This window comes from Parasteatoda tepidariorum, chromosome 12, assembly GCF_982258835.1.
Source record: "Parasteatoda tepidariorum strain Cologne lab strain chromosome 12, Ptep-v5.0, whole genome shotgun sequence".
Classification (NCBI taxonomy): domain Eukaryota; kingdom Metazoa; phylum Arthropoda; class Arachnida; order Araneae; family Theridiidae; genus Parasteatoda; species Parasteatoda tepidariorum.
The window spans coordinates 66,712,844-66,727,297 of NC_141766.1; the positions used below are offsets into that span (position 1 = coordinate 66,712,844).

Here is a 14,454-nt window from a genome sequence, read left to right on the forward strand (position 1 = left end):
AACTACCAGAATATGGTAAAATTCTGGCTCTATTCCGGAACACCAAAAAGCTCGGTAAATTTTTCCGAAGCGATTCGGTAATGATTTTGGTAAAATTACAATAAAATATGGTTTTATAATATGTGATAAAATTTATTCAATGTAGTAAAATTTGATAATTTTATCATGTTACCTTAGAGCATGGTATAAAAATCATTTATCCAGTTAAATTTACTTTCCAGTATAGAACTTTTTTACTAATAGTTCGTTAAAAAGTACTATAATTTTGAAAAACTGAATTTCCAGTAAATCTTTACCATGTCAAAGGAAAATTACCAAACGAATAGCTTAAGTACCGTATATTTTGATTTTATTTACCAGAATTAAGTTTTTTTTTTATTTGATCATGTCATTACCATACAATGCGGCGATTTTACCAGAATATTTCTTCGCATACTATAAAGTGACTAATGCTTCTTTTTATTTTGAATTTATTCGTTTATTAAAAAAAATTCTTTTCCCTAGTTTTTCGATTTTAAAACAACTTTCTGGCCTTATATCAAAAATGGCCTATTAAATTTAAAATTATTTTTATGTTTTTAAATTAAAAGCAACTGCAAAAATATAATATTTATAGCAGCTATTGTGAAATCTTTCGAGTGATTAACTAATTTATTTGAGAAAATTGATTTTAATAAGATTAAATCCTTTTGAGATAAAACAAATCTTTGCATGTCATACTTTCTTTTGAAAGACCCAAATAAAAATCAGTGTTAAGCATACTGCGATAAATTGGAAATCTGACATAAAGACCTAATACCGAATCATCTCCTTATAATTTCGCAATTTTTTTTTATAAAGAAATACACGTATATCGTGCTCATATTACTCCCCAAAATTAGACATAGTTTCATGTCAACCGATTTTCCATCTAAAAGAAGACCAAAACTAATCGATAGCCCAAAGAAATTGAGAACAAACACGATGAAAAGAACACGTTTCCTTGTCAAAATTGATGTCAGTAGCACGAGAAATATTCATTTAACTAAAACGTTATATTATAGACGCTTTTTCCTGACTGGAGCCAAATTTCCCGTTATTTTTCTCCTTTTTTTATTCCCATGGCGTGATTCGTTCAGATATTCTTGGAATTTTATTTCTGGGTAATGTCATCACACTTGGCAATCATAAACTAGACTTGAGGGAAAAGTCCTCAAGTCCTGCGTGTTTTCAACAATTAAATCTCAGTTCTTGATAAATGTTCTGTGGTTATAGAAGACAATTCCCTTGGAGAATGTGTGCGTGATCCAATAGACATTTTTTAAGTAAGAAACATATTTTCAACAATGTTTAAAATAGACGACGATCAACGAACTCGTAATAGTTGAATGAAACTTTAAGTGAGTTAGGTAATACTTTTAAGTAGTTTATCTGTAGTGTTATGATATTTTGAAATGATTTTTAAAAAAAATAAACGAATCAATGGTTCAAATAAAAGGAAAGAATGCATGTATATAGAATATATTTTCAGAGTATATAGTTTTCACGTTAACTTTTAAAATTTAATGTTATTAATTTTTAACTTAACATTTTTTAACATGAAAAAAAAATTTTTTTTTTATTTGTAAAATTACTGCACTGTATGGTAATGATAATTCTGTAAAAAAAGCATAATTTTGGTAATAAAAACCTAAATATTTTTATTAAACAATTAAACTATTAACAAAAAATTTAGTAATTAAATCAGGGCTCGAAAAACAGCCCGTCCGCCCGTCCTCGGCGGTCAAAAAATTTCCCGCGGACAACGAATTTCTTGAATCAGACGTCCGCGCTGACGGCCATTTTCCCGTTAATGTTCGTGATACACTTTCAATTTTTGTTTTACAAGAGTCTAACGCCTTACTTCTAAAATGACCCTCTAATCTAGAAATCCCGTACAGCAACATACTGCGCATGGTGGATTGACGTTTTTCCGTCTGGGAGTACTGCAGCAGTTGAAAGGGACTTTTCAGCAATTAACGTACAAAAAAACACATTACGTAAGCGTTAAATGCAATTATGAACATCCACCTAAATGGAAAACCCCTTCAGATTTCTGTGCAGAAACCTCTGTAAATCATAGGCTTGATTGTGGAACTGGCAAACGTCATACTTGATTCATTTAAAAAACGCAGTACCCTCGGATAAATTGACATTCCAGATAACTTGAACTTTGTCATTCAAAATTATTTCATAAAAGAAAGAAATTATTTCATAAAAGAAACACTAGGTTTTACGATTAGTAACCTAGTATTTCTTTTATTACTGTATAATGTAATCCTAGTAGCTACTAATTCATTGTGTAATTTATATAAATGTTTGTAATAAGTAAGAGAAAATAATATTTTTATTCATTTAAAAGCGACGGGTTAGTTTCAAAGGAGGACGGGTACATTGTTGGACAAGCCGTCCTAGGGGACGGGTAAAATTTCTGAGTTTTTTCGAGCCCTGAATTAAATAATTCATTTGGTAATTTTTCTGTTCATATGGCAATAGTTCAACGAAAATTCGGGTTTTCATAATTATAATTCTTATTACCACATATTTACTAAAAACACATAACTGAAAAGTAAATTAAACTAATAAATGGTTTTTATGCCATGCTATGATTAGCATGATAAAATGATTATCGTGATAAAATTATTAAATTTTACAGCATTTACCAAATTTTATCCGACATTAAAAAAAATCATAACTTAATGCTAGTTTTATCAAAATCGTAACTAAAATCACTTCTGTCAAAACTACATAGTTTTTTTTGCGCTCTCATAGAGCCAGAAACACGGTAAATTTATTTAACCATATTCTGGTAGTTTTTAGCATATCTTTTTCTGAATGTATCAGTTGATTGCAAAAGTTCAGGCCTAAATTGAAACCAAATCAAATACAACACATTTGTATGTAAAAAAAATTTTTTTTGCAATTTTCTATAAACTTTTTTAATATTTTAAACTCTTTTTGAATTCTTTTTTTAACGTTTCTGAATTCTTTTTCGTTAAGATAATTCGTACTTTCCGTCAAATATATCCATAAAGGTGATTTTGATTTCCTTCACAAAAGGATTATTTTGCTATTAAAAACTACATTGATATGAATTAAATACAGGGTCTTTATAATTAAAGTTCCACTTTGAAATGGCTATAAAAATAAAACTACCCGACCAAATGTCATCAAACTTGGTAAATGTCTATAAGAGGTCATGGGATTTTAGTTCCCGCAACAAAAAAAAAGAAGAAAAAAAAACGAAAAAAAAAAGTTCAAAAATTCACCACCAGCGGAGAATGGCGCTATATGCAGTGTTAAACAAATGTGAACGTCATGTGACTTTGCAGTTATAAAAGTGAGGCGCCTTGTCTGAGCTGTCAGTGTTCTGAGTCGACAATGTCTGTTACCATGCAAGACTGTTGCTCGTGAAATGTTACTATGAATGGGACAGCAATGAACGGAGGGCTTTACAAAGGTTCCGTACTGTAAGAGGAAAACGCCGAGGTCCAATGACACCGCAAGGTTTAAGGCAAATTTACGATAAAAGACGTGTAAAACAAATTTGCATATTTCACATTTGTTTAACACTATTGCATACAGCGCCATTTTCCGCTAGTGGTGAATTTTTGAACTTTATTATTTTTTTTAGGCGGGAACTAAACTCCCATGACCTCTTATAGGCATTTACCAAGTTCGATGACATTTGGTCGGGTAGTTTTATTTTTATAGCCATTTCAAAGTGGAACTTTAATTATAAAGACCCTGTATTTTAAAATCTAAATTTTGAAATATTTAATTCACTACAATTTACTGCAAGATTTTACTTTATAACGTCTTACTTTTTCAGTGTCTATTAAATGACATATCGCTGCTTCAAAACTAAAGCGACACATCTGCAGGCATAATACGTTTGCAGATGTGTCGTTTTAGTTTTGAACCAGCGATATGGTGAAAAAAGGACATCTTATTTATTGACAAAATTTTGACGTTTTCTCAGCTTATTTATTTCCTAGCCTTTTTTTTTTTTTTTTGTCAAAATGTTTTGAAATTTCACTGATAAACTTAAAAAAACAGTTTAGTCAATATTGTAAAGTTTATATCAGGTGCAAACGTTTTCAACCACCATTTTTATTCGTTAAGTACATTTTGCACTACAATTAGTAAGTATGTTTTGTACTTTCTTCTTTGGATTGTGTAAACATGTTTTCTAAAAATAATACATTTTTCTCGTTGGATTTTAAATTCGGCTAAATTTTTTAACTGTTTATTTAATGCGTTCATTACCAGCCGAGAGCAGGTTGTTATACTTTATCAATAATTGAAAAGTGGCAATCTATAAATATAAATTAAAAGTTAAATTTTCTTATTTTAGCAATCATTATAATTTTTACATTTCATAATAAGTTTATTTTACTAAACAATATATTATTGTCTTGAAAAGACCTATTTTCTTCAAAAATAGTTTGATGATAATATGACTCGTGTTGCCACTTGATTTGTTTTATTGACGCTAACTGTGAGGATGAAGTGATGTGATATCGTCAAGTGATGTTTTGTCAAGTGATATCGCGTGATTCAGTATCAAATGTGCTAAAAATGTTTACCATTGAGACAACAATTCAAACTAACTTGAAGTTTCACTTCAATTAGGTTGATTGATAGAAATTGCTTCATAAATGTTTACAAACATTCATTTACTATTTGAAAAATTCAAATGCAAAAAAACGACAGATCATAAATTGGAAAATCAGTTATAGAAGAATTCGGTGTGTTCTATTTTTTATGGCAAGAATTATTTGAGTTGCAAAAACTCTCTAATTACGTCATCACGCAATATATAAAAGAGGTTCTTTGAGTGGCTCTTATATTATAATTATAATTATAATTACAACCGTCGTTGAACAGCCGGCCCAATTTAATGGGTTTACGACTACTGAAGTTCAACTCCATAGCCTTGTAATTTTGAATCCAATCCAGAAGACAAGGGAACTCCTGGATCGAATATTGGGAGAAATTTGCCTTCGTGAAGGACTTTTTGATGGAGCTACCCCGTATTGCGTTACATAGAGAGGAAGACCACGGGAACCTTCCACGGTTAGCCTTACGGCAAGGGGACTGGGATTCGAACCCGGTGCACCTCATTGCCAGGCGAACGCTCTATACCCTGAGCCATCAAGGCTCAGAGTGGCTCTTATAGTTGAGATCAGACATTCTGAGAGAAAACTTCTATGACTAGTATTTAGAATAAATGAGGCCAGGTGGCTGAGCGGTAGCGCTCTGCGCTTTCGTGCCACAGGTCCTTGGTTCGATCTTCGGACGGATCAAGGTTGACTCAGACTTTCATCCTTTCAGTGGGTCGATAAAGTAAGTACCAAGCGTGCTTGGGAACTAAACACTGGGGTTCCGCGTTCGGCTGATCACCCAACAGGAACACTTGCTCTTGCACCCTAGACCCCAAAGGTCAAGAAAACTGAGATGGGCACAGTAGGCCTTGGCCCTCTATAAGCTGTCGCTCCACTGAGTTTTGTTTATTTAGAATAAATTTTTCAAATTCTATCTGGAAATCAGTGAATGAAGCACATATGAGACGATTCAAGGGTTTCGTTTTAAATTAATAGGAGATAAATTTAAATCTTTGTATTAATATTAAAAAAACTTGTAAGAGCCTATATATATTATTAGTTCATAGTTAAGTTAGTAATATTTGATGCAGAGGAAAAACGCGAATAGTTGTTATAATAAAAGATAAAAAAGCATTGGCTAGTAAATCTAGTTCTATAATTTTTCATTCTAAAGGAAGGGCAGCTATTCTAAAGGGATTTAATTTTTCATCATTCATACTATCTATTAATTAAAATCTTTTAATCTGTTCTACAATCTGACAAAATTCATACCTCATTCGGCGATCTAACACTTCCCCTTAAATAAAACTGAGTTTGTGATCTTGATGCAGATGCTGCCTAAAAATGAAGATTACACTTTACGTAAAGAACAATAAACTTTGGGTGCAGTGATAAAATCATACTTTAAAACAAGAATATTTTATACAATAACAATTTAAAAACTAGTTGCGCTTAGTGAAACTCTATTAAGATAAGTCTCTATCTACTAAACTCTATTAAGATAAGTTTCTTTCTATTAAAATTTATTAAGATAAGTTTATTTCTACTAAACTCTAATAAGATAAGTTTCTTTCTATTAAAATCTATTAAGAAAAGTTTCTTTCCTCTAAACTCTATTAAGATAAGTTTCTTTCTACTAAACTCTATTAAGATAAGAAACGCTTTAACTTCCTATTGGATATACACAACAACAGAGCTGTTAAAAAGTAATGCTACTTCAAGAACTTTGATTAAGGTATCCGACTACTTTCGAGAACTTTTTTTTAAAAATATTAATATGAAATTTAAAAAAAAAAACTGGTTTATTTGCTTAATTACGTGTAAAAACTTCTAAAACTATAAAAAGAAATATTATTATTTCAAATGGTAAATTAGGTTTTTGCTTTTTTAGGTAAAAATAGGCATTTTTTTACATACACTAAGCACTGTAAAAAAATTTCGATAGCTAAAACAAAAAATGGTTTAAGAATTTTATTTAAAAGACTATCAACTATGCTTTAAACCAGGGCTTCTTAAACTGTGGGTCGCGACCCCCAGGGGGGTCGCGAGACTACTGAAAGGGGGTCGCAAAGATCTGATACTTTTCAATCATTATAAATAAAATTTTAAAATTAGTATACACACTACGTACAAATATAAATACAAATAAAAATCATACAAAATACTATTGTAGTTTTATTATAACTATTTTTTGAAAAAAGTGGCAATGCAAAACTGTTATGTAGGGCCTATAAATGAAAATATGGAAGTAGCATTTAAAATAATAAATACAACGCGCTCCTCGATTTTCAACTGAACGTTCGACATTGATGTCTGGCAGCCGGCGTCAGTGTTTGCAAGATAACTTAGTGATTATAAGTATCCAGACGCCGCGTCGCCTTACAGCTTACACATACAATACGGAAGCATAATCAAGCTAGGCTAGGCGAATCGGCATATTATTTTTATAAAAGAATAATAAAAAAAATTAAAGGAAAGCTTCTTTTTCGGCGTCTTTGTGATACGGTGCCTTTGTGCGCTGCACACTTTGAACACGCCATGCGTCGGGGTTGATCTGATCGTAATTTGTTGTCATTGCACTGGTAAAGATTCGAGTGTAGTTATTTTTCTGTTTGTACTTCAGTTTGGACTCAGCTTTGTCTTCGTAGTGACATGTGTGTATTTACTGTGTAATTTTCAGTTGGTGTTTTTAATTATTACGTTAAAGTTCAACTACATTTTGTTTAATTATTTATTATTATTTAACCATCATGGATAAATGGCTAATTAAAATTCCAACTAATAAGTCTGCCACGCTGTCACAACCAAGTTGCAGTGCTTCAAATCCGACTTCTAGCAAAACAAAAAAAAGAAAATATGACGAATCATATTTGCAGTATGGCTTCACATGCTCTTATCACAACAATGAAGAACAACCAGTGTGCTTAATTTGCAAAGAAGTTTTGGCTGCAGAAAGCATGAAACCGTCAAAACTGCAACGACATTTGAATACTAAACATGCAACGTTATCAAAAAAGCCAATAGAATATTTTGAGCGTCTTTTGCAAACATCAAATAAAGAAAAGAACACTTTGGAGAAGTATGTTACTTTGAATGATAAATATCTATTGGCATCGTATGAAGTTTCGTATTTGATAGCAAAAACAAAAAAGCCTATTACTATTGGAGAGCAACTTTTACTACCTGCAGCTATAAGAATGTCTGAAATTGTTCATGGAAAACAGTATGCTGCTGAAATTAGTAAAATTCCATTATCAAATGACACTGTGTCCAAAAGAATTTCAGACATTAGCAATGATCAATTTCAACAGCTTCTTATGAGGCTTAAAGACAGCTCAAAGTTTGCAATACAACTGGACGAGTCGACAGACATTTCAAAAAAATTTAATCGACAGACATTTCAAATGTTGTTACTTTTTGTAAGATATATTTATGAGGGAAGCATTCATGAAGATATACTGTTTTGTCGTCCTCTGGAAGGTCATACTCGTGGAAAAGATATATATAAAAAAGTAAATGAGTTTTTTGAAAAAGAAGGATTAAATTGGAAAAATTGTGTTGGTGTGTGCACGGACGGTGCTGCAGCAATGACCGGACAAGATCTTGGTTTTACAGCATTTGTTAAAGCTGGAAATGATCATATTACATTTACACATTGTATGATTCACCGAGAGGCACTTGTTGTTAAAAAAATTGCACCAGAATTAAACACTGTGTTTTTTGATGCAGTCAAAATCATTAACTTTATTAAAAGTCGAGCACTTAATAGTCGATTGTTTAAAAATTTGTGCATTGATATGGATTCGGATTATACAAGTTTATTGCTACATGCTGAAGTTAGGTGGCTATCAAGAGGTCGAAGTTTGAAACGATTATTAACTTTAAAAGATGAAGTTCTTATATTTCTAACAGAGCAAAATTCTAATTTGGCCGATTATTTTCAAGATAATTTATGGCTTCTCAAGCTATGCTATTTGGCAGATATTTTTGATAAAATCAATGATATGAATTTATCAATGCAGGGAGTCTGCGTTAATATGTTTATGTTAAAAATAAAAAAAAAAGGCCTTTGTTAAAAAAATTCTTATATGGAAGAACAGAGTGGAAAGTGGATCGCTCGAAATGTTTCCATTTACTGACGAGTATATAATTAGTAACAATATTTCAAAAAAAGATACTCCTATAACAAAAATTATAGTTAATCATTTGAAGGATATGGAAGTTTACATGCATAGGTATTTTCCCAATGATATCGATACACAACAATGGATTTGCAATCCATTTTCAATTGAAATGGAAGAAATTAATTTTTTAAACTTAAAAGCACAAGAAGAATTTGCCGAATTAACAAGTGATACTACCTTGCGACTTAGATTTTCTCAAGTGCCTGTGCATGAATTTTGGATAGAAATCAAATCAGAATATCCCCTACTATCGGAAATGGCAATGAACAAATTACTGCCATTTTGTACAACATATTTATGTGAATCAACCTTTTCCACATTAACTTACATAAAATCAAAATACCGTTCAACTTTAATAAACGTTGAAAATTTATTACGATCTGCACTAACTCAAATTGAGCCTAGATTTAATTATTTGTGTAAAAATAAACAATCACATCCGTCACATTAATATTGTTTGATGTTAATAATATGTTTTTATTAAAAAAATTGTTACAAAAGTTTATCTTTTCTATTGAATATATAGATATAGTTTTATGTTTTCTTATAAAAAAATTGTTACAAAAGTTTATTTTTTCTATTGAATAAATATATATATAGTTTTATGTCATTCTATTTATTGTGTTTTATTACGACCGATATCCCGTCAACGTTTCCAATTATATATATGTGAAATGAATGGGTACGTATTCTTTAATCCTTATTTTATTTACATTGTAAAATAGTGCGATATTACATCTACATCTACGGTTAATATATATTTCATTATATGGAGGAGGGGGTCGTTTAAAATTTCCTAAGCTTGAAGGGGGTCGCTATATAAAAAAGTTTAAGAAGCCCTGCTTTAAACTATTATCTTAAAAGCAAGTGCATATACCACTCAGTTAGGGATCAATGTAGTTAAAAAAGCAAATTTTTAAAAATTTCCGCACTTGTCTTTGCGAAAAAACATAAAAAAAGGAACTTTTTTCTCTTAGTTTGTGGTTCAAAACATGTGTGCTATAATCATAAACTCTCATGAAAAAAATTAGACAATTATTTTAAAAGCAACATGAGATATCATGTTCAGGGTAGCGTAAAATGTGCAAAATTCTGATTTTGAGATAAACACATTTAAAGACTTGAATTAAAAATCCATCCACTGTTATCATCTTGCACAAAAACAGCTATAACTTGGTAAATAATTAGAGTACAAACAAAAGTATATTTAGAAAACTAAGAGTGCAAGGATTTTAAATTTATAATAAACTCAATTTCGAAAATTTTGCGCAATTCATGTTTGCACTAGACAGATAACTTAAGAGTGATCATTTTAAAATACTACAAAAAATCCTGTATGAAAAATAAAAGCGTACAACCCTATAACTTTTAATTTTATGGTGAGAATGGATTTTACGGTAAAAGGGGTTTCATTGCTGCTGTACTCAAGGCACCAGTACTCTTGCCTGATAAATTTTTTACAGTGTAGCTCATAAAATTTTTTTACTGTGTAATATTGTTTCTGTTTTAAGGAAAAATTTGAGCTACGGTAGTAATATAGTGTATGATGGTGTAATGATCCACTCCGCACGGAGAAAAGAATTCCGGAAAAATTACAATAGTGTATGGTAATGCCACTTCTGGTGAAATAACGATAATTCTGGTTGATGAAACCAAATTATAGGGTATTAAAACCATTCATTTGGTAATTTTGCCATTCATATGGTAACGGTTTACCGGAATTTCTGGTTTTCGAAATTATAGCTCTTATTACCATGCATTTAGTAAGGAATATAAAACTGAAAAGTAAAATTAACCGAATAAATGGTTTTGATGCCATGCTCATGATATAATTGTGAAATTAAGCGACAACTGCTAACAGTGTCAATGTCGACTTTCAGTTATAAAGCCTCCATTATATTCATTGCTAACATAAAATCAAAAACAAAACTAGTTTGAAGAAAACTGAAAAATATATTTTATTCAATAAAATACGAAAAAAAATTTCAAAATTTTAATATTTAAAATTTAATAAAAATTGAATACATAAGAGGAAGTCTAAAGAATAGCATAATTAGTTGTCTGATTAATTAATTATAATAAAACTCCGTTTGTGCCTCGTTTAAATAATCTACGTATGAATTGTGTTTTAATGAATCGGAATTTATTGCTATTCATAATGTTTATTGTCATTTCTTTATGGAACGATATATTTTATGCAAATTAAATTGAAATCAGGAATACTCGATGTAAAAATTTCTACAACCGCAATTTAAATTTTAAAAAATACAAATGACTTATATTAATCTTTTTTTACATGAAAACAACTAATTCCGCATCTCTTTCATAAATTTAAGAAAAAAATTCTGGCAGTTCTTTCGTTCGTTTGGCCATCCTACTAGTCTAAAATTTAAATTATTCTTGAAGTTAAAAAAAATATTTTTATACAATTTTGTTTGCACAAAAAATAAATTTTTCTTTTTTGAAATTTACATTTCAGCGTTTTTCATTCCCTTTAACTTTTTTTTTAATTTTTCATGATATATAAATTATGCGGAAATGTCTTTAAAATTATGCGATAAGGATGCGGTAAAAAATTATGCGGATTTTAAGTTATAGTGTTTTAAAATTATGCGGATAGTTACCAAATGGCGTAGAAAATAACTAAAAATCAGAATTAAAAAAATTAAAAAAACAATTTAAAAACTTGCTCTTTTCCTTTTTTTTCCCTTGATTTAGTCAAATTAATTTTTTAATTATTTTGGTAAAGATTTTAACTAAGTTATCTCTCATCTATATAATCAACATCACAATAAATTTATTAAATAGAATAGAAGCTGAACATTCCTACAAATTTTCTCTTTGTATTTGCTTTATTAGATGAGCTGCTGCATTTAAATTATGAAAAAAAAAACATTTAACTAATCAAGATCTGTCGATTTTGAGTATAAAATAAAGCATACTATTAGTTACTAACAAAATTAGGAATGAACACACAACGCCAATCGTCTACAACTCCAAATCCCGATTTTCCCAGATATAATATTTAAATATTTGTGGTTGTTACTTTACTTACTGCGAAAAAAATTCATGCTCAAAGCTAAATAAAATAACACATCTTTATTCTAAATATGGTACTAACATGTAACTAGTTGACATAGCTATTTTTTTTTTTTTTTAAATCGTGCAGTGTCGACAAAATCAAATGCTTCCTAGCATGCAGTTCAATTAATGCTATGACTTGAGAATAATAAAGTGTTTTTTTAGTTATTAATTACGATAAAATATTTATATATTATTTTTTATCTAGTAAAATTGTTACGCAGCTGCGATGCAATGCATACAATAGCTTATGATATTTACGTATTTTTTCTATTCTTTTATTATAATAACTGAAAAACAAATGATGCAATTCGCATGAAACTTAATATACTAATGAAATATACTAATATACTATGTTTTTTTTTAAATAGTGCAGGGTCGACAAAATCAAATGCTTCCTAGCATGCAGTTCAATTAATGTTACGACTTGAGAATAATTAAGTGTTATTTTTAGTTATTAATTACGATAAAATATTTATATATTATTTTTTATCTAGTAAAATTGTTACGCAGCTGCGATACAATGCATACAATAGCTTATGATAGTTACGTATTTTTTCTATTCTTTTATTATAATAACTGAAAAACAAATGATCCAATTTGCATGAAACTTAATATACTAATGAAATTATTGACAAAAGGATGCCTGAAAAATATTTCGACATAAGTTGTTTCTAATCTAAAATAGCTCAAAATTTAAAATAGCTCAAAATTTAAAATAAAAATAGAATAATAAATAATTTTTTTGCTAAACTGTGATGTAATTGCGGGAGTTTTTCTTGCAATTCTTTGATTGGATCAGTTATTATTTATTGTGTTATTGTTTTAAAATTGAAGAAATGTTAATTGCATTTCTAGTGAAAAAATTAGCACGCAAAAAATATTATCTTATCTATTTATTATAGTGATAGATACAATGTCATTTATTTAATGAATTAGTAATTCTTACAATTAAGGAAAATAAATAATTTAATTCTTCACTAACAAACGAAAAAAACAGCAATAAAAATATTATTTCAAGTTGTTCAGTACAAATTTTATACACAAACAATGACTGTCATAGCTGTACGGTGCAATATAAGTAATATAGCTGCGCAATTAATGATAAAAATAAGGGTAAACAAATAATTTTAATTTAAAGAAATGTGACATGGAAAACAATTGTTACTTTTAGTCTAGTTGTATTGTTACACTAGTATTGCATTTGATTGAATGTTTCAGTAATTTTCAGTTTGCGGAATATACAAGAAATTAAAAGTTATATAACAGTGCTTGCTTTAACAAAAAAGTGACATCAGAAATAAGGTAAGGATTTATGCAAAATATCAGATCATACTAGTTTGGCATAAGAAAATAAAAAACTTATAGTAGGAATTAGTTTCAAGAAATTGTCTGTCACATTTGCTGTGTTCCCAGTAGTGCAATTTACATAATAAATAAATAAATAAAAAAATAAAGTGATAATAACATTTAAAATATTGCACCAAAAATAACAGTGAAGGCTTTTTCATAAAGCAATAGGTTTAAATGTCATAAATCAGTAAGTTTAAATTCTGTAAATCAGTAAGTTTAAATTTCTTAAATCAGTAAATTTAAATTCCATAAATCAGTAAATTTAAATACCCTAAATCAGTAAGTTTAAGTTTCATAAATCAGTAAGCTCAAATTTCATGAATCAATCAGTTCAAATTCCATGAATCAGTAAGTTTAAATTCTATAAATCAGTAAGTTTGAATTCTGTAAATCAGTAAATTTAAATACCATAAATCAGTAAGTTTAAATTCCATAAATCAGTAAATTTAACTACCATAAATCTGTAAGTTTAAATCCCATTAATCAGTAAATTTAAATACCGTAAATCAGTAAATTTAAATTTCATAAATCAGTAAGTTTAAATTCCATAAATCAGTTTGTTTAAACCCGGCATGCAATAAAGAAATTAAAACTTACTGTTACACTATCCACTAATTGTGGGAGACGAATTGGATCATCAGTACTTCGTCTTCTAAGAGATACATCATTATTAGCAGCCCTGTTATAAAAACTTCCACAGAAGGGACACATGGTCCTTGCCCTTGAAGGAACGATGCTGATCCGGCATGATGGGCATGTGATGGACGTGTTGGACGTCCGATTTTCTTCCGTTACGTCCATCGCGAGTGACCATCCAGGTCCTCCAGTGGTCACTCGAATAAAGTTGGACATTAGGTGACGGACAGGGCGTCATATGTCATTGATCGGTTACGGAGTTTTGCGTGAGGCGACCTTCGTCCAGCAATACAATCCGTTGCTTAGAAACTATATAAAAACAAACCCCCTTTCGAGCAATAACTAGATCCTGGATTCGGATGATGGGGCAGGTGTCATCAAAAATTAAAAGCCCTATCTTTACTTGAGCGTGAAGTTCGAATTTACATTCTGTGATGGAATCTGGGTACATAAGGGAGGGGATCTTTAAATTAATTGGATATTTGCTTCAATTAAAACGGATGACATATTTTTTACTTTTACAACATAGTCTAACAAGGATGGAAAACGAGATAGATTTTTGATTAGAATAACAA

General features: G+C 29.8%; 1 protein-coding gene across 2 annotated transcripts in view; it reads right to left on the reverse strand.

Moving 5' to 3' along the window:
- LOC107454849 (putative E3 ubiquitin-protein ligase HECTD2) overlaps positions 1-14,152 on the reverse strand; it is a 70,423-nt gene extending 56,271 nt beyond the window's left edge. Inside the window, exons 1-2 of one of the 2 annotated variants that reach the window (XM_087156210.1) lie at positions 13,841-14,152; positions 5,898-5,963 (exon numbers count right to left, since the gene is read on the reverse strand). In XM_087156210.1, coding sequence (XP_087012336.1) covers positions 5,898-5,963; positions 13,841-14,095 — 321 coding nt within the window. In that variant the 5' untranslated portion in view covers positions 14,096-14,152. The remainder of the gene's footprint in view (positions 1-5,897; positions 5,964-13,840) is intronic. The other variant, XM_087156211.1, reaches the window with a different exon arrangement.
- Positions 14,153-14,454: the final 302 nt, after the last annotated feature.